This window comes from Sminthopsis crassicaudata, chromosome 1, assembly GCF_048593235.1.
Source record: "Sminthopsis crassicaudata isolate SCR6 chromosome 1, ASM4859323v1, whole genome shotgun sequence".
Classification (NCBI taxonomy): Eukaryota; Metazoa; Chordata; class Mammalia; order Dasyuromorphia; family Dasyuridae; genus Sminthopsis; species Sminthopsis crassicaudata.
In genome coordinates, this window is record NC_133617.1 from 742,063,427 (window position 1) to 742,089,697 (window position 26,271).

At 54.2% G+C, this 26,271-nt stretch overlaps 1 protein-coding gene across 6 annotated transcripts in view; it reads left to right on the forward strand.

The window, feature by feature from the left end:
- The window catches only part of PDE1C (phosphodiesterase 1C), a 404,822-nt gene that overhangs the window by 76,744 nt on the left and 301,807 nt on the right, over positions 1-26,271 (forward strand). For all 6 annotated transcript variants that reach the window (XM_074284348.1, XM_074284347.1, XM_074284353.1 and 3 more), the window contains exon 2: positions 24,192-24,242. In XM_074284348.1, coding sequence (XP_074140449.1) covers positions 24,192-24,242 — 51 coding nt within the window. The remainder of the gene's footprint in view (positions 1-24,191; positions 24,243-26,271) is intronic.

The window sequence follows — 26,271 nt, forward strand, 5'->3', positions numbered from 1 at the left end:
CCAGTGGGAGCCATGGCTCTTGTACTCTGTACCCAGTCATCCCTCTTTTCTTTTCTCCCTTATTTCTTTTTTGCTCTTCTCTCATTTTCTAACCCAGACGCCCATCCTTCCTGCAATGGCCAGGAGGGGACACTATGTTCTATTCCGTGTCCCTTTTCCTCTGTTCAGTCCTCAGGGACAACATGGTTGGAGGATGCGGTATCATCTTGGTGTGGCGATCACCTCAGAGGTGATCTGCCCTGATTCTCTGATTCTGAGGGCAAGGAAGCTTGAAGTCCGGATAGGAAAGTGGACTTGACCAAGGCCGCACTAAGAGGCAGAATGAGCTCCCTGATGGTCATATATTCATGGTGCCTGCTAATGGCAACTGGAACCTCTTTCTCCATCAGGAATCTCAGTTTCTTCATCTGAAAAATGAGGGAATTGGGCCATATCATTTCCCTCTGGCCCGTCATCAAAGCCTCGAAGGCCTCTTTAATTTTAGTCTCTCATCCTGTGATCCCACCTGCAACCCATTGCTTTGGCTGGCAAGGCCCCCGTCTGCCAGGAGCCACTGTTTTTTCTTGGGAGATGGATGTCTGCTCCCCTAGGAGTCAGCTGAGCAGGAGCTTCTTTTGGAGAGGAGGATGGGATATAGTGGACTCAGTGTAAACCATCTCCTTGGAAACCCTGTGACATGTGAAATCCAATTACCGATAGGCAGTTGATCTGTGATTCATCTAATAGTCTTGCTATTTTGGAGCTGTTGTTCTGAAACTCTCATTTACATTGATGGCGTTCTCTTGCCATTCAGGGCATTACCCTCTCAAGTAAAATCATATTTCTATGGGGTTCTGTGTCCTAGATTTAGGACCGGGAGGGATCTCAGACTTCATTTTCTCTTACTCTCCTATTTTACAGATGAAGAAACTGAGGGGCTGAGTTGGAGAGTGCCCTTCCCAAAGTCACACAGATCTTAGGATGAGGGATTGGGGGCCTTAGAGGCCATTTAGTATGACCCCCTCAATTTGTAGATGATTAATCAATCATTCAGCGTTTATTGAGCACCTACTGTATTCCAGGCATTGTGCTAAGTGTTGAGAATACCAAAAGGGGCTAGGAAGGAGTAAATAATCTAAAGGTCACACAGGTATCAGTTGACATGGCTTTGTTAAATATTTTTCTATGGGCCAGGCTCTGGACAGATGCTGGGAATATGAGCACAAAGAATGAACCGATCCCTCTTCATAAAAGGCTCACATTGTAGCACCAGCCCTGAAGTTAGGAGGACCCACGTTCAAATCTGGCCTCAGACACTTGACATGTCCTAGCTGTGTGATCCTGGACAAGTCATTTAACCCCAATTGCCTCAGCAAAAAACAAAAACAAAACAAAACAAACAAAAAAACCCCTCACATTCTAACAGAAAGATGACAAATGAATATTTAGATTTAGACTCAATGACTATAAAAAGATAAATACACAACACAAAGGCAGCTTGAGAGGAGGGAGGGCATTAACCCTGGGGAGGATTAGGAAAGGCTCCTGTAGACATTAGAACTTCAGGTTGTGTTTTGAAGGGAAAGAGAAGTCCTGAGTGTGGAGGATGTTCTGGGGATGGGACCTTTGCGATGCAGCAAGGTGAGAGATGGAGTGGCGCAGGAGAGGCCAGTTGGGCTGTGTTGGAGGATTGGGATGGGCACAGAGGGCTGATGAGTTTGGAGAGCTAGGCTGAGGCTGGGGCCTATGGCTTCCCTTTAAAGGTGAAACAAGAATTTGCATCTTTTTGCAGAAATAGGGAGTTACTAGAGGCTATTGAGGAGGAGAGTGACCTGTTTGTTCCTCATGCAGGCAAAATTACTCACCTTCCTGATGGGAGCTGCATGAGTGGGGAGGAAGGGCAGGTGCGAGGATGATGAGGAGGGAGAACGGGCACAGTCCGGTGCACGATTAGCCACATGGGCTTGAGGACTCTGTAGTTGTTCCAGGGTCGTGAACCAAGGGCTCACACGGCAGACGTCTAAAAATTGGGAAGTGTAGAAGAGGGAGGGCCTGGGAGAAAAAAATATGTCTTCAGTTCTGGACGTATTGAGTTTGAGACGCTCCGGGAGAGCCGGTTTGAAATGTCCAAAAGCCATGAAGGACAAAAGAAGGGAGGGAGGAAGGAAAGAAAGGAGAGAGAGGGGCAGAATGAGAGAGATTGAGAGACAGAGAGAGACAGAGAGAGAAAAAGAGAGACAGAGATAGATCCAAAGGGGGAAGGGAAGGAGGGAGAGAAAAACAGATAAAGATAGAGAAAGAGAGAAGAGTAGGAGTGAGGAGAGGACAGAGAGAGTAGGTGAAAGGAAGTAAGGAAAGAGAAAAGAGAGAAGAAGGAAGGAGAGAGAAAAAATAAGGAAGAGATAGAGACAGAAGCAGGACAGGGCAGCCTCAGGAAACAGCCACAATTAGGGACAATCATATAAACGGTGAGCCCATAAAGGAGACAAGAATGGTAGGTGGGAGCCAGAGAAGCAGCCGGGAAGAGCAGGGCCATAAAGTACCGGGAGAGAAGCTATCCGGGAGATGGTGGCCGGCAGTGTTCCGTACTGCAGAGGCTGAGAAAGATCAGGGAAAAGCCACGGGTTGGCAATGAGATGGCTGCGGGCTGGGGGGGCAGCTTCAGGAAGGGCTCGCGTGAGGGGCCAGGGTGCCAAGGTTTCAGGAGTGAGCTTTTTCGGGGACTTTCTATGGGAGAGAGAGGGAGATAGCAGGCAACCGAGGAAATGTAGGGTCTGCTGAGGTTTGGGGGGCTCGGGCATGTTTGAGGGCAGTCTAGACTGCTAAGGGGGAAAGATGAGCGAGGGGATGGGCCCCTGAACACAAATGGCCCGGGGTCCAGAGCAGGAGGAAGGGCTGACTTTTGCCAGAGAGACCACCTAGGGCAGGGACCTGGGAGAGTGCCGGAGGACAGGAATGACCCAGGAGAGGGGCCCGCTATCAGCCGGCCTCTGTTTTCTCATTGATGACATTTTAATGTCAATTAAACTAAATTAACCCCAAGATCCACAAGGGGGCTCGGCAGGCAGGCGTGGGAAACTGGGAGTCTGGAAGACTTCTGTGGGCTCGGACAGTGTGGATTTAAACCCGGTCCCACCAGCCTGGCTGTGTGCCTTCCTCTGGTGTCGACTGTGGTGGGGGCAGGGGGGGTGATGCTGGCTGGGCTTTGGTGAGAGCAGCAGGGAAAGGACCAGGGGACAGGGTGCAGGTGGACCTGAGCAAGCGCTGGGCCGGTGCTGCAGAGGGAGGTCAGAGGAAGGTGATGGATGGATAAAGATGGCGGAGGTCTCCATGGAGATAAGGGCAGAGCTGGGATTTGAACCCCATCCCCATCCTCCTGCCCTCTCGGCCGTCTCTCCACAGCACGACTGCTCGTAGCTGGCAAAGGCCAGGATCAGGGTCTCCCCCCGCTCTGCTCCAGGGACATCGGTCATCTGAGAGCCCGGTGGGTGCTGGAGGAGGGTCGTCCAGTTTTGTGACCGTTCTTAGGTCTGAACCACAGTGAGGGACGTTCCTGACCCCGGACCTTTGTTATCTGAGCAGCTGATGGCCCCGGTGTTCAATGGGGGGGCCAGTGGAAGGCAGAGGCCGGGGGAGCCCCAGAACCCCCCCTTATTGATAGCTGATGGCCGGCTGCCACTTCCTCCCAGCAGCAGCCGCTGGACTGAGGCGCGCTGTGTTAGTCCCCCCGCCCGCCTTCCCGGGCAGCTCTGGACAGGCAGGGCAGTGGAGGCTGGGGGGGAACCGGCCCAGGAGGAACTCGGCCCCTTCGGTCATCCCGGATCTGGTGTCCAAACAGCCTCCTGTGGCCGTCTTTGTGGGAAGGGGGCGTGTGCACATGTGTGTACATGCGTGTCTACACGTGTGGGTACATGTGTACGCACACGTCTCCAGATAGCAGGAAACTGCCAGGAGACTTGCTCCATAGGGAAAGAGGGAGAGCGACACCTTCCGAGCCTTCCCAGAGCGTGGAGCCTGGACTCAGGAAGTCAAATGTGACCTCAGCCACCTATTTGTTCTGTGACTGTGCAAGTCCCTGGGCCTTCCTGGGCTTCCGGTCTTCCTCATCTGTAAAACTGGGGTAATAATCGCTCCGGCCTCCGGGATCAAATGGGATAATATTTGTAAAGTGCTCAGCACGTGCCCCGGGACACACTAGGTGCTTAATCAATGCTTTCCTTCTGGAGTCATTGGCACTTCCTGGGTCTCAGATTCCTCATCTGCAAAACCAGGATAACAATAGCCCCCCCCCCCCCCCCCGAGTTGTGGCTATTAGATAATGCTTGTAAAGTGCTTAACACATTGGCTTGGAACACACTAAGTGCTTAATAAATGCTTATTCCTTTCCTTCTCAAATCTTAGAAACTTTCCGGGTTTCAATTTCCTCATCTATAAAATTAAGCTAACAATAGCACCTGCCACACAGAATTGTGGGTATTAGATAATGTTTGTAAAGTGCTTAGCAAGTGCCCTGAAACACAGTAGGTGCTTAATAAATGCTTGTTCCTTTCCTTCTCAAGTCTTAGACACTTTCTGGGCCTCGGTTTCCTCATCTGTGAAAGGGGTGTTGGGCTTCCAGGTTACACTGTCGGCTCGTGCTGAGCTTGCAGCCACACTGATTTTCTATCACGTGACCACTTGTCTTCCTTCTCCCCTCAAAACCCTTCAGCGACGTGAATTGCCCGTAGGCTGGGGGTCTTAATCGGGCCCTGGGCACCCCCAAGGAGCCTCCGTGTAGGGGGCCCACAAACTGAGATGGGAAAGCTGCATCTTGCTTTTTGCTGCCCTCTCATTGAAAGGAGCCTTCCCTTTGGTTTTAAAAAGCTTTTAAAAAGTTCTCCGAGATGGTCCCTCAGACGGAGCCGGATGGGCGAAGGACCGTGCGATCGGGGCGAAGCGAAGGGGGCTCCAGAGCTGGGGGCCGCCTGTCTCCAACTCTTCCCCTCCCCCCATTGCCCACTGGAGGGACACCGTCCTGCTCTCTGCTCCCCGAATCCCCTGAGACTGTGAGGTGGGATGGAGCTCAGGCACGCAGCTGGGTGACCCTGGCCAAGTACTTCGCCCTGCTTGCCTCAGTTTCCCCATCTGTAAAATAGAACCTCTCCAGACGTTGGCCAAGAAACCCCCACATGGGGACCTGACTGAAATGGCTGCAGTGCTGAGGGCAGATTTGAGCCTAGGAGAGGGGTCCTCTGACTCCAAGCCTGGCCTCCACCACCGTGCCTTCTGTGGGTGCTTATTGCCCGACTGCACAAGGGATACTTAGACCTTCTGCTCTTCCTCTGTCTCCCTGCCTGCTGCCTTCAGAGGGCACTGGGCCCCAGGAAGAGGGAGCAGCAGGGGGGCAAGGGCAGGGGCTGCAGGCAAGGAGACCGTCTGAATCAGAGCCTGGCCGGAACCAGCCTCTGGATTTCCTCCCTGGGTCCCGCCCCACGTGCCTAAGTGACAGGGACCCAGAGAAGAGGCCGGGGGGGCCCAGAGCCAGCCAGCCCGGGAGGAAGGAAGCTGTCCTTGCAGAGCTCCCGAGCGAGTCCCGGGGTTTCCATGGCAGTGACGCCCTTGTCCTCCGGGAACGCCAGCCCGTACCACCAGCTTTCTTTCTGTAAGGACTCATCTTGACCTCCCACAATGAAGTTGGGGATGTTGCCCCCCGGGGGGGCCGGCCCCAGGAGTCCCTGCTCTGTTCCTGCTCCCTTCTAAACGGGGCTGTGGTTCCCTCTGCAGGTGTTCTCCAGGTTCTGAGGGACCCGGGGCTGCTAAGGCCCTGCTAAACCTGAGCGCCCCCCCCAAGCCAGTGCCCTGTAGCAAAGCCCCCAAAGCCTTGTCCTAGGTACAGCTTGGGTGCCAGCTCTTTCTCCCCCCCCCGCCCCGGGGCTCGGCAGAAAGCCTTGGAATGATAATAGCCAGACCCCCATTTGTTTGTTAAGGTGAGAAGGATGAGCATCATTCCCCCATTGTAAGGGTGAGGGAGCCCAGGGCCCGGAGAGCCAGGATGGTCCCCAAAAGGCAGACCCAGGGAGAGGGAGGCGGGCTCTGCCCCCCTCCAGACTGTCTCAGCCCCTCAGGATTGGCTTGTGTGGCCCCGGTACCTGCCCTGCACGGGACGCCTCCGAGGCCGCCTGGGACGAAGCGCTTTCCTTGGCCGGAAACACTTGGGTTTGGGTCCTGCCCGACGGAGAAGGGAGAGCTGCGGGCTAGTGGTGGGCGCGGTCCCCCTCTACCTGTGCCGAGCTCCATCGTCCTGTCTCAGAAAGGAGGCCCGGGCCCCCGTGACAGGGAAGGCTCTTCATTGGCTTTCCCCTCCATTCCTGAGGCAGAACCCAGAACTAGAGAGTCCGACGAGCCCTGGAGCCGGGGCTGGGAGAGGGAGCCAGGGGCAGCGGGCACCTCGGCCTGGGACAAGGACATCTGGGGTCGTGTCAGCGAAAGGGGGCGGGCTCAGCCCAGCTCTTCCTGAGGTGGCAAGGAGGCGGCGCTGCAGGAACACACGGGGAGGGCGGCTCACGGCCTGGCCCGCGGGCGGTGAAGAGCTTCCGCCTCCCCGGGGGCCCGTGGGCAAGTGGGTTTGGGACCAACGGTCACGGAGTCAGCATGTACAACGCAACACAACAGAACGCAACTCAACACAACACAGCACAATGCAACAGAATGCAGTGCAACACAAGCAGAACCCAACACAATGCAATGCAACAAAATAGAACACTACAAAACATAAGGCAACCCAACACAATGCAGTGCAACACAGCACAGCACAACACCCTGTAGATCTGGGGCCCTCCGGAGCAAGTCTTCTGAACCTTCCTTGTGGCCTGGACCCTTGCAGCAGATTGGTCAAGTCTGTGGGTCCCTTACACACATAAACACATACATACATATATTTATATACATAAAGTACATGCTGTGACATGGGAAGACAATCATGTTGGAATACAGTTGCCGAAATAGTAGGAAGCAAACAACAAGCTCCCGGGTCTGCCGCAGTCGGAAGGGAGACTTCGTGACTCCAAATCGGGCACCAGCTGCCTCCAGAGCTGGGATGGACCCCGCGCAATTCACTCAACCTCTCTCTGCCTCAGTTTCCTCATCTGTAAAATGGGGATAATTGTTAGCAGAATCAAGTGGCCAGGATTACATCTACTTTACTTACCTCCCCTATCACCCCCACCCGCACTGTTGCCATGGCCCACCAGCTGCTCCAGCCCCTCCTCTGTTCCGCTGCTAAAGTGACAAGTGGGACTGACACCACACCGAGGTCTTCAGCCAATTCTAGGGGCTTCTACTCGACAGGATCCAACACATACTCATTTGTATATGGGTAGTGAGTGAGTGTGAGTGTGAGTGTGTGTGTGTGTGAGTGTGTGTGTGTGTGGGTGTGTGTGTGAGAGTGTGTGTGTGTGAGTGTGTGTGTGTGAGAGTGTGTGTGTGAGTGTGTGTGTGAGTGTGTGTGTGTGTGAGTGTGTGTGTGTGAGAGTGTGTGTGTGTGAGTGTGTGTGTGAGTGTGTGTGTGTGAGAGTGTGTGTGTGAGTGTGTGTGTGAGTGTGTGTGTGTGTGAGTGTGTGTGTGAGAGTGTGTGTGTGTGTGAGAGTGTGTGTGTGAGTGTGTGTGTGAGAGTGTGTGTGTGTGAGAGTGTGTGTGAGTCTATGTGAGTGTGAGTGTGTGTGAGAGTGTGTGTGTGTGTGTGTGTGTGAATGTGTGTGAGTCTATGTGAGTGTGAGTGTGTGTGAGAGTGTGTGTGTGAGTGTGTGTGTGTGAGAGTGTGTGTGTGAGTGTGTGTGTGTGAATGTGTGAGTCTATGTGACTGTGAGTGTGTGAGAGTGTGTGTGTGAGTGTGTGTGTGAGAGTGTGTGTGTGAGTGTGTGTGTGAGTGTGTGTGAATGTGTGTGAGTCTATGTGAGTGTGAGTGAGTGTGAGTGTGTGTGTGAGTGTGTGTGTGAGAGTGTGTGTGTGAGTGTGTGTGTGAGTGTGTGTGACTGTGAGTGTGTGAGTGTGTGTGTGAGAGTGTGTGTGAGTGTGTGTGTGAGTGTGTGTGTGAATGTGTGTGAGTGTGTGTGTGAGAGTGTGTGTGTGAATGTGTGTGAGTCTATGTGAGTGTGAGTGTGTGAGTGTGTGTGTGTGAATGTGTGTGAGTCTATGTGAGTGTGAATGTGTGTGAGAGTGTGTGTGTGTATGTGACTGTGAGTGTGTGTGTGAGTGTGTGTGTGTGAGTGTGAGTGTGTGTGAGTGTGTGTGTGAGTGTGAGTGTGTGTATGTGTGTGACTGTGAGTGTGTGTGTGAGTGTGTGTGACTGTGAGTGTGTGTGAGTGTGTGTGAGAGTGTGTGTGTGTGTGTGTGTGAGTGGGTGTGTGAGTGTATGTGACTGTGAGTGTGTGTGAGTGTGTGTGAGTGTGTGTGAGAGTGTGTGTGTGTGTGTGTGAGTGGGTGTGTGAGTGTATGTGACTGTGAGTGTGTGTGAGTGTGTGTGAGAGTGTGTGTGTGTGTGTGTGTGTGTGTGTGTGTGAGTGTGAGTGTATGTGACTGTGAGTGTGTGTGTATGAGTGTGTGTGTGTGTGTGCATGTATTTGGCGTTGTAAGCCTTTCACCCCCTGCTCCCCTCCCCCTTTCTCAGGCCCTTGCACTTTATTTCCCTCCACGTTCCCCGGATCTGGTGCCTCTGGCCACTGTGTGGAAAGCCCTTTGAGGGCAAGAATCAGCTTAAGCTTTTTAGTTTGTCTCTAGTGTTTTGCACAGCACCTGGTATGTAGTAGGAGCTTAATAAATGTTGCCTCAATATGTGTAAAGAGCTGGTTGAACGCCAGCGATCAGTAGCTCACCGCTGGGTCTGTTTGCCCCGATGGCGCCCTCCCTGTTGGATGGGGGCGATGACGGCAGGGCTGCTGTGTGGGCCCAGGCCGTCTGTGAGAGCAGTTAGCACGAAGCCTGGTCCCTGGTAGGACCCTCTGATGCTCGGGCCCCAGGGTCTCCGCCGCCCAGAACGGAAGCTCCTTGGGGGCGGGCAGTGCGCTGGCTTTTTCTTCCTGTCGATAGTGTTTAAGTCCCAGCGGCAGCCGTCTGATGGGCATCGAGCCGGCGTTTGGTCCCTGCTCCCCGCCTTAAGCTGTGGCCCCAGCCCTGTCTGGTCCCTGCTCCCCGCCTTAAGCTGTGGCCCCAGCCCTGTCTGGTCCCTGCTCCCCGCCTTAAGCTGTGGCCCCAGCCCCGTCTGGTCCCTGCTCCCCGCCTTAAGCTGTGGCCCCAGCCCCGTCTGGTCCCTGCTCCCCGCCTTAAGCTGTGGCCCCAGCCCTGTCTGGTCCCTGCTCCCCGCCTTAAGCTGTGCCCCCAGCCCTGTCTGGTCCCCGCCTTAAGCTGTGGCCCCAGCCCCGTCTGGTCCCTGCTCCCCGCCTTAAGCTGTGGCCCCAGCCCCGTCTGGTCCCTGCTCCCCGCCTTAAGCTGTGGCCCCAGCCCCGTCTGGTCCCTGCTCCCCGCCTTAAGCTGTGGCCCCAGCCCCGTCTGGTCCCTGCTCCCCGCCTTAAGCTGTGGCCCCAGCCCCGTCTGGTCCCTGCTCCCCGCCTTAAGCTGTGGCCCCAGCCCCGTCTGGTCCCTGCTCCCCGCCTTAAGCTGTGGCCCCAGCCCCGTCTGGTCCCTGCTCCCCGCCTTAAGCTGTGGCCCCAGCCCCGTCTGGTCCCTGCTCCCCGCCTTAAGCTGTGGCCCCAGCCCTGTCTGGTCCCCGCCTTAAGCTGTGGCCCCAGCCCCGTCTGGTCCCTGCTCCCCGCCTTAAGCTGTGGCCCCAGCCCTGTCTGGTCCCCGCCTTAAGCTGTGGCCCCAGCCCCGTCTGGTCCCTGCTCCCCGCCTTAAGCTGTGGCCCCAGCCCCGTCTGGTCCCTGCTCCCCGCCTTAAGCTGTGGCCCCAGCCCTGTCTGGTCCCCGCCTTAAGCTGTGGCCCCAGCCCCGTCTGGTCCCTGCTCCCCGCCTTAAGCTGTGGCCCCAGCCCTGTCTGGTCCCTGCTCCCCGCCTTAAGCTGTGCCCCCAGCCCTGTCTGGTCCCCGCCTTAAGCTGTGGCCCCAGCCCCGTCTGGTCCCTGCTCCCCGCCTTAAGCTGTGGCCCCAGCCCCGTCTGGTCCCTGCTCCCCGCCTTAAGCTGTGGCCCCAGCCCCGTCTGGTCCCTGCTCCCCGCCTTAAGCTGTGGCCCCAGCCCCGTCTGGTCCCTGCTCCCCGCCTTAAGCTGTGGCCCCAGCCCCGTCTGGTCCCTGCTCCCCGCCTTAAGCTGTGGCCCCAGCCCCGTCTGGTCCCTGCTCCCCGCCTTAAGCTGTGGCCCCAGCCCCGTCTGGTCCCTGCTCCCCGCCTTAAGCTGTGGCCCCAGCCCCGTCTGGTCCCTGCTCCCCGCCTTAAGCTGTGGCCCCAGCCCCGTCTGGTCCCTGCTCCCCGCCTTAAGCTGTGGCCCCAGCCCCGTCTGGTCCCTGCTCCCCGCCTTAAGCTGTGGCCCCAGCCCCGTCTGGTCCCTGCTCCCCGCCTTAAGCTGTGGCCCCAGCCCCGTCTGGTCCCTGCTCCCTGCCTTAAGCTGTGGCCCCAGCCCTGTCTGGTCCCTGCTCCCTGCCTTAAGCTGTGGCCCCTGCTCCAGCTTTGGGAAAGGCGGGAGGAAAGAGACAGAGGGGCCGGATCCCTTAGGGAGCTCAGTCCTTAATGGAAAGAGGGACCCACCCTTGGCTGGGAAGCAAGAGGAGGCCCGTCCCTGACTGCCGGCCAGGCCGGGCCCCGGGGAGCACGTCAGTGCCTTCCTCTGGATCCGCAAACCTCGCTTTCCCTTTCAGGGGGCAGGAAGTGACTTGCTCCCCAGCCTGGTGTGGGAAAGGGGCAACAAGAGGGGACTTCTGGGCCTCTGCCTCCGCTGGAAACTTCCAGCTCGCGGGCTGAGCCTCCGTGAATCCCTTGCAGGAAATAGGTCAGGCTCTCCCGAGGATCTCTTGCTCTGTTATTTCTGCTCTGGGCATCTTGCCCTTGGCCCATCTTGTGAGACCGGAGCCCTGGGCAGGGGATGCTCTCATGTCACTTACTTGGCCCCAGTTAGCGGCAGCTGTGGCTCCCCGGGGAAGCGGGCCCGTTTCAGGGTTCGGGGGGACCAGGAACAGACTCAGCACTGAGGCAGCTGGGTGGCCCAGTGGTTAGGGCGGAGTCTGGAGGAGCCGAGTTCAAATTTAGCCTCAGACACTTTCTAGATTGTGCTCCTGATTCTCCTTTATAAAAATGGAGATAATAAAAGAATCTCCCTCTCAAATGAGATAGAATTTGTAAACTGCTCTATGAAGTGGTATAAATGCAAGCCGTTATATTATTAGTCTAGGCCAGACTCCCAATTACCGTGGCTTCTGGAGGTCAAAGGTGGATTTTATTCTTTATACACTCATAGATTTAGGATTTGAAGGGGGGATAAAACTTCTTCAAATACCGCTGTTGGGAAAAGGGATATCAGACCTGGACAAACTCACCGGGGCTGCGCCACATGTGCATCCTAAGCCTTTGGAAATTCATGATTCTTTAAAAATTACTTAAAATGAGCTGAAATAGACTTTCTCTCCTATCTCTCATCATCAAAACAACTATAATTGTATCTAATTTCTATTCACTTATCTATGAACACGCTGTAGGCATTTTGTCTTTTTCCCTTCTTTTGAAATTTGTTCTTAATGTTCTTTTTAAATTCTCCCTTTCTCCTACCCCTTCCCTACCCACTGAGAAGAACAACACTGCGGCATCAGTTGTGCAGCCGAAATCGCGTAAAACATATTTCCCTATTAGCCACCTTACTAAAAAGCAAACGGAGACACCCGTGCTGCCGTGAAACATCAGGTTCAGCGGTTCTCTCTCTGGTGGGCTGTAATTTTTAATCCGGTCCCTTGGAATTGTCTTGACCAGAGTTCTCGGTGGATCGTCAGCGCCGCCCTGGTGGCCCTCAGTGATGCGCTTTAAGACGGCGCCAGATGTTGGGGATCCCTCATGTGGACAGTTCACAGTGGCCATTCTCTCTGGCAAAGGGCAGGATTATTTAGAAGAAGAGGTCACAGACGAAATGGGGAAATTTCACAGACTAGGAATGGTAGAAAATAGACTGGGAGAGCGTGTGGTTAGCAAGAAAGGGGTTTTAGTGATTAATAATGGGAAAGGGGGCAGCTAGGTGGCGCAGTGGTTAGAGCCCCAGCCCTGAAGTCAGGAGGACCTGAGTTCAAATGTGGCCTCAGACTTAACATGTCTTAGCTGTGTGACCCTGGGCAAGTCACTTAACCCCAATTGCCTCAGGGAAAAAAGAAATAAATGAGGGAGTGAAGGAAGGAAGGAAGGAAAGGAGGAAGGAGGAAAGAGCAGGTTCCCTAGTGGAACCTCAATTAGCCAGGAGAAAGGAAACATCCCATGAGGTTGGGGCAGGCCCTTAGCTGGCAGGCTAACCCCTAAAAGACAGGTGGCCCCCTAAAGAGTAAGCTAGCTAGAAGGAGAAGTGGGGCCTGAGACATCATAAGGCAATGTGGGGTGGGAGAGATACCCTGGGCAGGGGGAAGACCCCTGAGCCAGAGACTTTCCCACAGCGGGGCAGCAGCCATGGCCTGGGCTGTAAGCAGATTTGGAGGGAATGTCTCACCTCAGGGACGTGACTGGGGCTTCTGGCAGGATGTGGCGGGGCTGCCCACCTCCCCCTCAGAGGCCGGACCTCAGGGATTTCACATAAGGTGGGTTTCTGAGGGCCGGCCTCCCCAGAGGTGGGACCAAGGAGCCAGACTGATCCCTCAGAGCCTTTTCCCCTCCTGTGCCTGGAACAATTCCTCCTTTCTCTCTGCCGACCCCACCAGTGGCCCAGGACCTTATTTCTGTCGCTATGGGCCGTGACCTCCAGGTTCTTGGTACTTCCTTTGGATCACTTCACGTAGATCTCGCCATGGTTTTTCTGATTCATCGTTTCTGATCGCACACCAGGACTCCACCATGATCACATGTCATGTGAACAACTCGTTCGGCCATTTCCGATTTAATCCGCCTCCCCTCGATTTCCAGTTCTATTGCAGGCAGCCCCCCCCCCAGCCCCCTCCCCAGTTGGTACTTTGTCCTGTGCCGTAAGGGAGAGTTCTCTGGCCGGCCTCCCGGGCCCGGCCCAACTTCCAAGAGCCCGCTACGGGCTCAGTGCTGCGATAAAGCCAGTGCTTGCTGTCAGAGACCTCGAAGTGGGAAACCTTGGGTGTCTTTTCCGCTCTCCAAGGGGCCCAAGAAACTTAATTCCTGCCTCCTCGGGGGCTTCTTAGTGTTGTTGTCACTGCCACAAACCGGCTTTCCTCTCGTTCTAAAGCCCCTGCTCCGTCTCCCTGACGGCCCGATGGGCCCGGAGAGTGTGAGGAGGCCGGCAGGAGCTTCGCTGAATCGAGAGAAGGAAAAAGGGCATTTTGGACAAGCGCTCACCGGGCAGAGCAAGCTGCATCCAGCTGATTTCTCCGCTGTGGCTGTCTCCACTTTGGGTTGACAGACATTTGCAGTGCAAGTGCTGGTTGCAGGGCAGCCGGGCCAGGGCTGAGATCCCCTCCTAGAACGTACGCCCCGCTCCTGGAGGGCACGGTTGTGTTTTTGGTTTTCTTTGTTTGTTTGTTTTGTTTCTCTTTGGACCCCAGTGCATGGCAATGAGTGAGGACGAATATGTTCTGACTTATGAAGGCAAAAAGTTCCTCAACTGGGGCAGCTAGGGGGCGCAGTGGAGAGAGCACCAGCCCTGAATTCAGGAGGCCCCGAGTTCAAATCTGGTCTCAGACACTTAACACTTCCTGGCTGTGTGACCCTGGGCAAGTCACTTAACCCCAGCCTCAGGGGAAAAAAAAATTCCTCAACTGAATGGGGGGGGGCATAAAATATTTGGCACCAGTAAAGTAAGGATGAATAATCGGGGCTTATTGATGAAGGCCGCGCTCCCAAGCCCGCGTGGGATTTGGTAACTGAACACGGGGTCACCAAAAAATGGAAGTTTCTGGGTGCAGTGACCAAAATGTACTCCATAATCAACCTGTAAGGAGTCCGAGACGTTTCTGGCAGCGCTGTGGTATCATGAGATTTCCCGCAGCCCTGGTTCTGAGCGCGCCACGCTCACACGTGCACGGGTCCCGCCAGAAGCACCGGCTCAGACTGACCCAAAAGGGTTGGGAGCGGACAGAGTTAAGCAGCCCTGGATTAAGGCACAACTCGTGGCTGCTCTCAAGCGGCTTCCATTCGAAGTCTTACAAGATACATCTCGTAGGGGATTGCAAAACAAACCGCTCCTTCTTGTGTTAGGGGCTTGCCAAGGCCTGAAATCCGAGCTCTAAGCTGTCCTGGGTAGCATTTAAATCCTTGCATAGCTGACCCCCATCCCTCTAGAGGGTTTTACTCTCCCTCCCAAATTCAGGGATTCAGCTCAACAAGCCTCTCTCTCCTTGTGAGGCTGCTAGGTGAGTCCATAGTGCAGACTGGACTTGGAAGAAGTGAGTTCAAATCTAGCCTCAGATACCTAATAGCTGTGGGACCCTGGACAAGTCACTTTTATCTGCCTCAGTTTCCCCAACTGCAAAACTAGGGTAATATTATCTCCTACCTCATGAGGGTGAATGTGGGGATCAAGTGAGATAATATTTGGAAAATTCTTAGTTGTCACACAGGAGGCATTTAATAAATGCTTGTTCCCTCCCTCAGAGAGAACACTCCCTCTCCTACCAGTCTGAGGCTGGATTTGAACTCAGGAGGAGAGTCTTGACGTTTCTAGGCCTCTGTTCCTTGTGCTGCACAGCGGGTGCTCATTAAATGCTCTTTACTCGATTTGACTGTGCCAGAAGGAGGTCGCATTGGAGCCGGGGGTTGAAGGCTCTGCAGCATTTGGCTTAAAAAACAGCACAACGTGGACGAGACTCCACCAGGTCCGTGATAGCTGCGCTCCAGACCCGCCTCTCCGGCTCCTGGTTTGTTTCTGCTTTCTCTTCCATGGAGAACGGCCTTCCCCCTGGCAAAAACCAAAGCCAAAGGATCAGGGCCGCTTGGCCGGTCAGAACCGGCTCATACATTAATCCCGGACGGTCCCCTCGGGTGTTCCATGCTCACTGTCCCCCCCTCCTCAGGGAGGGGAGGGAGGGACATTTCCGCACTTCTCTCTTGGGCTGGTGGTTTTTCTATGAAGAACCGTGTCCGTAGTGTCGGGAGCCTTCGGCTGTCGGGCGCCATGTTTGGTTAGCCCCTCTCCACAGTTGGGGTCTCCCCTGGGGAGCGAGTCTCGTTTTTGCAGAAGGGAAAGCTCCATTTCTTGCATGGCCACCCTCCTCTCCCACCCCTCATGTGCATGCAGGTAATGTTATGTTCTGATGGCTTTGAGGTCTTTGGGTCCAACCAGTCTTCCTCAGCCTGAGGCTAATTTTGCCCCAGAGCACGAGATGATAGGACACTGCCCCCTTGTGGCAACTACCTGTTCTCTCGCCGTTCCTCATCTTCTGCCAGCCTGGACCAGCTTGTGTGTCCCAACTCACCAGGGCCACTGTTGTCCAGGGCAAGGGGGCGGCCCTCACTGCGCCCCTGGGCCTCTGGGACCACCTCACCCCCTCAGATGGTTTTGCTCCAGGTGAGAAGATTTCTTGTTACGATTCTGGATCCAACATCTTTGTTTTCCAGGGGAGGGGTTTAGAGCTCGGTGATGGCAGACGGGGCCAGCCCCAGCCCACACAGCCCAGCAGGGACAGAGCCCGGGCAGAGCCCGCCACTGTCTGATTCCCACTTCTGTGCTTCTGCCACCGCCCCAAAGTTCCCCGTCTTTCCATCAGATGGCTCAGAAGGAGAGATATCAGGAGCGATGACCGTCACCTGGATGGACCGATGGGCCCCATGATTTGTGGTTGTGGCTTTAGGGGGCTTCCCTCCGCCCACATAACCATCCACCTTTTCTTCCCTCCGGGGAGAGTTTTGGGAGATGTTGGGGCCACGTTGGCTGCCTCAGTCTAGCTGGCTTGGCCCTCTGATGGCAGACGTCAGTCCACGGCCAGCCTCAACGCAAGGTCTTCTTGGCTGAGAAGGGCCCTTCACGCCTTGCTCTCCACTGATACGGGCTTTGAGAGCCCACTCATTTGTGCTCCGCAATTAAGAATATTGATTCCCCAGAGAATGCGTTATATGTGCAGAGAGATCCAGCCTAAGAAATGTGCAGATTTGCACATGACACATTAGCTGGGGAAGGAGCCTCTGCCCTAATAAATGTGCAAATCCAAGCTTCCGTTGATTGACGATTCATCCTCAAAAGGAGCCTCATACTTTATAAAGAGTTTAAGCTCCAAGTCCAGTAGTTGCCTGATTGAGGACAAATCATTTAATTTGTGTGTGCCTCAGTTTCCTCATCTGGAAAAGAGGGAGACGGGGCTGATCGCCGAGGGGACTTTCGGCCCTGTCATGGTTTTCTAACATTGTGGGATTTAGGATGGGAAAGGGCTTTAGGGGTCACCTGGCTGATCTCGCTCACTTTACAGCTCAGGAAGCGAGCCCCCAGGGAGCGTACCCAAGGTCACCCTGGCTGCGGGTGGCTCAGCTGGAATGGGATGCCAAACCGGGCCGATCCCAGCCTGCCACAGGGCTCCTCCCCTCACAATAACTTCATGCTTAACAAATATTTATCTTGGCCCTGAGACGCGCCAGGTGATGCTGAGGTCACTGCCCTGAAGCAGCGGTCTAGGAAGCGAGGTGGATGGCATGAGCTCTGGCGCGCTGGCAAAGAAGCCACATTACGCGCGGCTTTGACAAACTGTCCCGCATCGAGTCAGGCCCTGTGATTCTGGGGGTCCCTTGTGGGCAGTGTGGACCCCAGACCGGCATGCCTGCGGCCCGGCCTGATGCCACCCTATTAGGGCAGTGGGGAGAGCCAGCAGCAGATGTAAGAAGGGAGGGGGAGATCGGAGCAGCCGGAGGCAAGTGGAGATGGCTGCCCACTGCTTTGTAACAAAAACACGGCTGCTCTCCTGCTTGTTTTGAAAGCCCCAGCACCTGGGCAAGCCATAAACCCAGCTGCAGGGATGGAGTGCCCGGGTGCCAGGGCAAATGCCCAGTGGGCAAAGAGGGACCGGGAAACAGAAAGTGTGGCTGAGGCTCAGGAGGGCGACGGACTTGGGAAATCCTGGGTTCAGATTCCGTGTTTGGCCCTAACTACATCATCCAGTTGTTGGGCAGCTAGGTGGGGCAGCGGATGGAGCATTAGGTCTAGAGGCAGGAAGCCCTGAGTTCAAATCCAGCCTTAGATACTTACTAGATGTATGAGTCTAGGCAAGTCACTTCATCCTGCCTCAGTTTCCTCATCTGTAAATGAGCCAGAGAAGGAAATGGAGAACCACTCCAATGTCTCTGCCAAGAACACTCCAGTGAGTCACAAAGAGTAGGATGGGACTGAAATTCCGAGCAGCAACAGCAGCAGCATCGTCCCGGGGTCCGCCATGCTTGTGTCCTCATCTGTACTGTGAGACTCTGGACTCGGTGAAGCCCCTTCCTGCTCTGCATCCATAACCCCGGCTCGGTGCCTCTGGGACTGGATGCACTGACTTGCTCTGGCTCCTTCCGTGACTCAGATCGAGTGGAAGCCCGAGGAGGGCAGGCTCTGGAGCTCCCTGAGTCATAAATGGTTGTTCCAGCGGAAAGGGCCCTGACCCGGGCCGAGGTCCTGGCTTCGAATCCTGCCGTAAGCAGAAGAGGAGGGGCTTGCATTAGATGTTTCCAAAGAGTCCTGCAAGTTTTTATGACTCTGTGAAGTCCTAATTCAGTTGAAGTTTTAGCACTTCAAGAATAATGATTAAAGATGGCTACGGAGCTAGCTAGTAATTCTCAAAATGGGGGTTTTAACCGGCATCTGTGAACTTAAATATTGAGTAACTGTTTCCGTATGACTGGCTTCCTTGGGAATCGTCTGTAACGTTAGGTATTGTAACCCATTATCCTGAGGTCGGGTCTGCAGGCGCCCCCCGATTGCCAGAGAAGCTTGGAACTTCTGCTCTAGAGCCTTTGCCCCTCATTAATAGTAGTTCAAAAAGCAGTGGGCTTGTTCCCAACTGAACTCTGGCTAACGCAAAGTCTCCGTGCTTCCTACCTACTCTTAAAATGCTGGAGAGCGTTCTGGGAGTGAGAGAAGGAAAGGAAGCAGAATCTCCCCGAGGGCAGGGGCTCTTTCAGTGCCTCCCCAGAATGCACTGCCCATCAGGGACCTGCTAAAGCTTCCACATTCCCCAGCATCGCCCATTGCCCTCCTGCACTCCATCGTTCCGAGTTCCGGAGTGGGGATGGGGGAGTGTGGGAAAAATGCTGGGGAGGAGGAAAGGTGGAGGACTCCCGTTTTCGCAGGGGACTCGGGGTTACAATGTTCGGGATGTGAAGTGACTCTCCCTGCCCAGGAGATAACAGACCCGCAAAGAGCGGCGCTCCTGTCCTGCATTATTATTGAAGCATGTCCTGCTATTATATCGAAATGCCCCCAATACAATTGAATTAATACTTCATGGGATCATGAATCCAAACCTGTCGGGGGTTCTTGAGCCGTCTGGTTCCCCACTTTTCTCACTGTGAGGAGGCCGAGCCCCGGGGCCGTTAAGTGACTCGCTCTTGGTCACAAGTCAGTGTCGAAGGCAGGACTGAATCTGCGCCTCCTCCTGCAGCCACTGCCCTTTCAGCCCCAGTGCTCCCTCTGGTCCGGGAGCACTGATGAAAGGCCGTGCAGGGATGAAGGAGAGCGAGTCTGGCTGGGATTCCCGGGCTCCCCTCCTGGTTTTGGAGGCGGCAGAGATCACGAGACCTTCTGGGCCCGTTTTATAGCTACACGTGCGGAGAAGCTATTACAGACGTATACGCGCCATTTTGTGAAACATACGTAATAAACATGTGCATGTGTGCGTTATGTAAAGGAAACAGAGAGAAATCAGAGGAGAGAGGAGAGACAAAAGGAGAGAAGAACAGAGACGAGAGGAACAGAGACGAGAACAGAGAGACAAGAACAGAGACAAGAACAGAGAGACGAGAACAGAGACAAGAACAGAGACGAGAGGAACAGAGACGAGAACAGAGACAAGAGGAACAGAGACGAGAGGAACAGAGACGAGAACAGAGAGACAAGAACAGAGACGAGAACAGAGACGAGAACAGAGACAAGAACAGAGACAAGAACAGAGAGACAAGAACAGAGAGACAAGAACAGAGATAAGAACAGAGACAAGAACAGAGACGAGAGGAACAGAGACGAGAACAGAGACAAGAGGAACAGAGACGAGAGGAACAGAGACGAGAACAGAGACGAGAGGAACAGAGACGAGAGGAACAGAGACGAGAACAGAGAGACAAGAACAGAGACAAGAGGAACAGAGACGAGAGGAACAGAGACGAGAACAGAGAGACAAGAACAGAGACGAGAACAGAGACGAGAACAGAGACAAGAACAGAGACAAGAACAGAGAGACAAGAACAGAGAGACAAGAACAGAGACAAGAACAGAGACAAGAACAGAGACAAGAACAGAGAGACAAGAACAGAGACGAGAACAGAGACGAGAACAGAGACGAGAACAGAGACAAGAACAGAGACAAGAACAGAGAGACAAGAACAGAGAGACAAGAACAGAGATAAGAACAGAGACAAGAACAGAGAGACAAGAACAGAGACAAGAGGAACAGAGACAAGAACAGAGACAAGAGGAACAGAGACAAAAACAGAGACAAGAAGAACTGAGAGAGAAACGAGGAGAGAGACAAGAGCCGTCTGGGAGGTTTGGGGACTGCAGGAGGAATGGCCACAGACGGGGCGGGGGGGACCCTGGTCCCCTTTTTGAGGCTGGGGTCCCCTCTGACCGGTTAAATGCACTCAGTCGGGCTCGGGGCCACCACCTGCCCCAGAAGGAAGGCCCTTGGCCCGATGGGGAGCTGACGTTCTAGGTGGGGAGGAGGCAGATGCTCAGGCCTGGGTGAGGGGGAGCGCCCCCTGCTGGCTGTTTGCCTCATTACAGAATTTCGGGATGCAGGGGAGGGGGACTCTGTGCTGAGGCTGTGACCTGAATGAAAGACCCTCCGTCTGGGTGGGGGAGAGCCTACAAAAAGACCTGGGTTCAAGTCCTGCCTCTGACCCAGATGTGCCCCAGCTGTGTGCCTCTGGCCCGTCACTGACCTCTCTGGGCCTTGGTTTCCCCTAGGAGCCCCTGCACCCCCGAGGGGAGGCGGACCCCAGAGCGCGGCGCCCTGCCCTGCCTCGCTGCTGAGGCGCCGTCCTGTGACCATATTGCCCCCGGGTTAGCCCTTCACAGGCCATACCTCTCAGACCGCCAGGGACCCCGGCCCATCCGGTTCCCGTGTCTTCCTACGAGGGGCATTTGTTAATTTGTACGTTTCCGTTTGATGCTCATGTTCTGGTGCTGGGCACTGAGGATGCAAAGACCAAGCGTGCAGTGGCCCCGCCTCCGAGGGGCTTCCGCTGTCCTGGGAGCACAAAGGAGAACGGGCTCATACCTCCGGGACTCCCCGGGCCAGGAGCCCCGGCCTGACATCCCCAAGCCTTCTCTCTCCCACAGGGGCGGATGAGGGAGCTGGGGGCTCAGAGGCCTTGTGCAGAAAGTCACTCCCGAGGGACAAAGGAGGGCGGGGAGGGGGTCTGGGGCGGCCGGAGCACGGGCCTGGCCGCGGGGGTCTCAGGGGAGCCGGGGCTGACACAGGACACAGGGAAAGTAACCACAGCTCGTGGCACAGGGGGAGGGTCAGGAGGACGGGATTCACATCTGGCCCCAGACACTCGCTGGCTGCGGGGCCTGGGCAAGTCCCTCCACCTGCTGCCTCAGCTTCCTTACCTGTAAAGTGGGAGGGAGGAAGAACAGTAGGCACTTAACAAATGCTCATCACCTTAACTGATACGTCCCTGAATGTCTTCAAACTGAAGTCAGACAGCCTGGGGTGGGAAGATCCCCACTGGTGTGGTGAGTGCTGGGCCACGTGGCCCGGGCCATCCCGACATTCCCTCAGCCCCGGCCAACACCCTCCAGGTGGCCATCCAGCCTCCACCCCCAGCCAACACCCTCCAGGTGGCCGTCCAGCCTCCTCCCCCAGCCAACACCCTCCAGGTGGCCGTCCGGCCTCTACCCCTGGCCTCTGCCATCACCCTCCAGGTGGCCGTCCAGCCTCCTCCTCCACCCCCAGCCAACACCCTCCAGGTGGCCGTCCAGCCTCCTCCCCCCCCCCCCTCCTCCAACACCCTCCAGGTGGCCGTCCAGCCTCCACCCCCAGCCAACACCCTCCAGGTGGCCGTCCAGCCTCCTCCCCCCCCTGCCTCCTCCAACACCCTCCAGGTGGCCGTCCAGCCTCCACCCCCAGCCAACACCCTCCAGGTGGCCGTCCAGCCTCCTCCCCTGGCCTCTGCCAACACCCTCCAGATGGCCGTCCAGCCTCCACCCCCAGCCAATACCCTCCAGGTGGCTGTCCAGCCTCCACATCAGACCCCAATGAAGGAGAATCTTGTGGGTGATGTTCCTTTTGGTTAGCTCTTGGGGGCAGGAGGCCCTTCCTTCCAGGGATCCCCTCCGGCTCTTGGCCCCCGAGCTAAGCAGAACAAGGCTGGGGACAAACTCTCATTCTGGTGTGTTTGCAGAAACAGGGCTGTTCTCAGGGGCTTTGTTCCTGAATTTGGTGAATTCCTCGTGGGTGGCAGGGCGGTCCAATGGTTAGAGGGTCGGCCTGGAGCTGGGTTCCAGTCCTTCCTCTGACACATCCTGGGTGTGTGGTGCCAGAGTCAGAACTTCTTGGCGCTCTGGGGAACCCCCTAAAGCCGAGCAAGTGCCAACCTGCATAGCAGAAGGGATTTCCTTCTGGGAGTTCTGGGCCAACCCAACCACAAATCCAGGTTCCATCCCTTTGTCCCACTAGTCGCCTAATGGAGAAAATGGCCCCATTTGGGAAGACCCTCTAAGGGCCTCCCCTTTGCTAAATCTCTGTCTAATCCATCAATAAGGAAACGCTCCTTGGGACTATGGGCCATTGACCCTAGGTGTCAGATGCCATGCCAGGACCTGGGGATAGGTATCGTTCCTCCCTCCCCTCGAGGAGCTTCCATTCTAGCAGAGAGTCTGATATCCACAAATAGTTTACATAAACTAAATGCAAGGTGACAGTTTGGGGGCGGCTGCTCATGTTGGGTGGTCGGGGTCAGCTGATCTGCTGCAATTCAATTTGGGCTAATCCAGAGACCTGGACTGGAATCCTGGCTCACTTTCTCTCTGGGACTCAGTTTCTCCAGTTGTAAAATGAAGGGCTGGGACTTGGGTCCAGTCCTTTTCTTATGTCATGATTTTATTCCAACACAGACAAAAAAGGTGTGCGACTCGATATATACAGGAAGATGTGGACAGAGAGGGAGGGCATTCACCTTTAGCTGGTCAAGTGACTGGTTGTGTAGAAACACATGCGAACAAACAGAGACGTGAAATACAAGGTGATGGTTTTACACGTACATGCATGGAGTAATCCACATGTATGTATACATAGGCACGTACAGAAATAAGCGGAAAATAATAGAATGTAATAATTTTACATGTGTGAACACATACAATCCACATAATCACACATGTGTATATGAGTATGATCTCCATGGGTGTCTATACACACACTGTATATATGAATATGTATATATATATATAGTATATACGTATAAGTATGTGAATATATATTTATATATTGAACGACACTTATGTGACGCTAGGAAGCAGCTAGGTGGTGCAGTGGATAGTGCACGAGGAGTGAAATAAGAAGGCTCCGTCTTTGTAAGTTCAAATCCAGCTTCGGACACTGGCAGTTTGACTCTGGACAAGTCATTTCATCCTGTTTGTCTCAGTTTCCTTATTTGTAAAATGAGAAACAAATGGTAAACCACTCCAGTGTCTTTGCCAAGAAAACCTCGAGGAATCGAGCATGACAACGAGCAACAAATTGAGAACACGAGCAACAAATCGAGAACACGAGCAACAAATCGAGAACACGAGCAAATGTGTGCCAGGTGCTAAGCTAAAAGCAGGGGGAAAATACAAAAGTTAAAAGACACCCCTGGCCCTTAGGAGTTTATATTGTATAAGAGACCTGGAGCCAGGCCCCCGAGGGCCATTTTGGTCTGAAAAGCTACAGGTAGATAGAGGGGCACCTCTAGGAGCAGAGTCCAGAGTGGAATCGATAATGGTTTCAGACCTGGGGGTGGGGGTAGGGTGGGCAGTGGAAGGAGGGAATGGAATGGATCATGGTCGGTGTGTCTGACACAGTCTTCTGGGAGAGATGGTCAGTACCAGGGAGAGTGAGCTCCACGCCTCAATCCCTCCTCCAAGGGTAGGGGGCAGGGCTGGAAACGAGGCAGCTGGTGGGGAGATGGTGGTGGCTCATGTCCGATTTCCTTGGGCCTCTCCTGAAAATTAGTCTTCTTTTTAGATGTTTCATTATTAACATGTTATTCATCACCAATGTAATCAGCTAAACTTAGTTTTATAATTCCTTATATGTAAATAAGCTTACTTTAACACATAAAGATGCCATAAGTTCTCTATTTCTCTGTCAAAATCTCTATGGGATCTGGATTCCAGTCTTACAGCATCCCTTATTGCTTGTGCCGTTGATCTAGAATAGGAGGGACCTCAGAGGCCGTCCCTCATGTTCCAGGTGAGGGTACCGAAGCACAGGGAGGTAGAGACATAGCCGGTCCTTAAAGTCACTTCCTCTTTGGGGCTCACTTTGCTCACGCACCAAATTGGGGGGGGGGACTGGGCCTCTCAGGGCTCTTCCAGCTCAGAATCGGGGTATTTTTGTCCACTCCTCATCGCTTCTCCCTCCTGCACCATTGGAGTCCTTTGGATCTGCCTTCTTCCTTTCTCAGCCTTTCCCCAATGCCTTTGTATTCCTTATAGTTCTCAGTTTTATTGGTTCGATGTTCCTTTACATGAACGGAGCCCAATTTATTTGGCTGTTCCTGCTTTGGACATTTGGGTTGTTTCTTGTTTTTTGCATTTAGATAATGCGCTGGAAAGTTTTTGGACAGAGAGTTCCTTTAAAATCTTGGCTGACACAAGGTGTACTAAGATGACGTAATTATTGGTGAGCGCCCTACTCCTCTGTCTGTTGGGATGAAGTTGGCTCCTTCTTCTACCATGTTCCATTTTATTAAATGGATTTTCTCTCTTTTTTTTTTCCAGTCGCAAACGAGGCAGGAGACAAGGCTGCCCGACCCCTGGCGCGCTTCTCCCGTAAGTACGATCTCGCTGCCTGAATCGCCCTCTTCCTAGGAATCTTTGCTCCTCCTATACCTGCAGGTCCTGGGGGGAGGAGGAACTGTCTCCATGGGACGGCTCAGAAGCTGCCATTTTTTCACATCACATTTTGAGGTCTTTCTTTTCTCCTGAATCTGTGGGGGTCTTGGGGAGAGGTGGCCCCCAAAAGAGGCTTGAGGAAAGCTTGTTATTGGTGGAAGTTGCTAGAGGAGGGGAAGGAGGCCGGCTCATGATTGCTCCCACGGTTGGGCTTAGCCCTAGTGGAAGATTGGGCCGGGCCCTCTCAATTTGCTTCACTTTCAAGGATTCCTAGTAATGATTCTTTAAGGAATGGCCAAATCAACAAGTATCTAGTTAATAAATTCAGGGCTACCCATCCAGGCTGCTTTCCCTCAGGTGACTTGGGATGTTTTGTGGCCAACATTACTTTTTACAATATCATAAGTGGGTCTGAAGGATCTCCAAGTTTAGATTGTAGAGAGAGAACCAGAATGGAGAGGAGAAATGATTTGCCTGAGGCAAGACTGAACTAGATGTAAACATTGCTCCCTTAAATTTGGATGCCCTTGGACAAAGACCCAGTCACTCTACCTTAGTTACAGCTCTGCTCATGGTTAGCTGATGTCTATCTTCCCTCACCTACATGATTTGTGAGTCACTTTCCCTTCTTCTTTCTCCTGTCATGGCTTTCCCTCTGCCAGGCAAGGCCTTGTGGGAAGGCAAGGACCGTGGTCCCATTGTGCTAAAGGATAATATGTAGAAAAAATCCTGGATCTGGAACCAGAGGTTCTAGGTACACATTAGCTCAGTTTTCCTAGCTGGGCGACCTTGGGCTTGGGTTCCCTCATTCGTGAAAGGAGGGGGTTGGACTGGATGAGCTCTGAGATCTCCCCCCAACTCCAGATCTGCGGAAGGTGTACGGCCCGTCTCCCTGTCTAGGAGCCAATGGAACAAAGACTTTGATGCTTTCTAGGTCAGGCTGCCTATTCATTGGTCTGGGAGCCAATGCTCCTCCTGAATGAAGGAAGACAAAATCATTTGTTCAGTCATGTCTTCCTCCTCATGACCCAGTGTGAGGCCTTCTGGCACAGATACTGGGGTATTTGTTATTTTCTTCTCCAACTCATTTAACAGAGGAGGAAACTGAGGCAAACAAGCTAAATGACTTGTCCAGGGTCACACATCCAGGAAGTGTCTGAGGCCGGGCTTGAACTCATGAAGATGAGTCTTCCTGACCTCAGGCTTGGCGCTCTATCCACGCGGCACCACCTGGTTTTCCGCTTCACAGACCAAATGGAGCCGGGCTCAGGGCATGTGTCAGTGGAACACATTCCTGTGGGACACATTCCCGTGGGACACACAGGGACTAAGGGAAGGGCCCCAAGCTGGGAATAAGGAGACATGGGTTCTGGCCTCTCCCGGCACATCGGGGTGAACTTATAGCAAGGTACGGAGCAAGGGCATCGGGGAGCTGCTGGCCATGAGGTAGCATTGGGGGGAGGGTCCAAAGGGTGGAGACCCAAAGGAACCTGGGTTTTAACCTGTGAGGCTTTCCGGGGGACCTTGACAAGGGGCTCACTCTAGCGTGTGCCTTCCTTCCTCTCCTCACCATTTTTGGCTTGCTTTCCCTGCAACTATTTTTACCCTGATTTGAAGAAAATGCACGATAACGGAGGAGACTTAATAGCTTCAAATCTGAGAAATTGTGTAATGAAGGCCTGGCTACCCACGTGTGCCATTGTTCATTGGCCTCCCACCTGGAGTCATTATTTCCAAAAGGAGCCTCGCATCCCCCGGTTCTGCAGGATGACGAATGTCCTCCGTTTCCATCCCCAGGCAGTGTGCAGGCAGCGAAGGAGTCACAGCCTCCAGGAGGCTGAGCTCTTTACCGACAGAGTGTCTCACACAGGTTCCAGTCCCATTCCTTCCAGAGCTACGGCCATCTAGTTCAATTCCACAGACTTATAGTGAGCACCAACTGTGTGTCCGACACTGTGTGCAGACG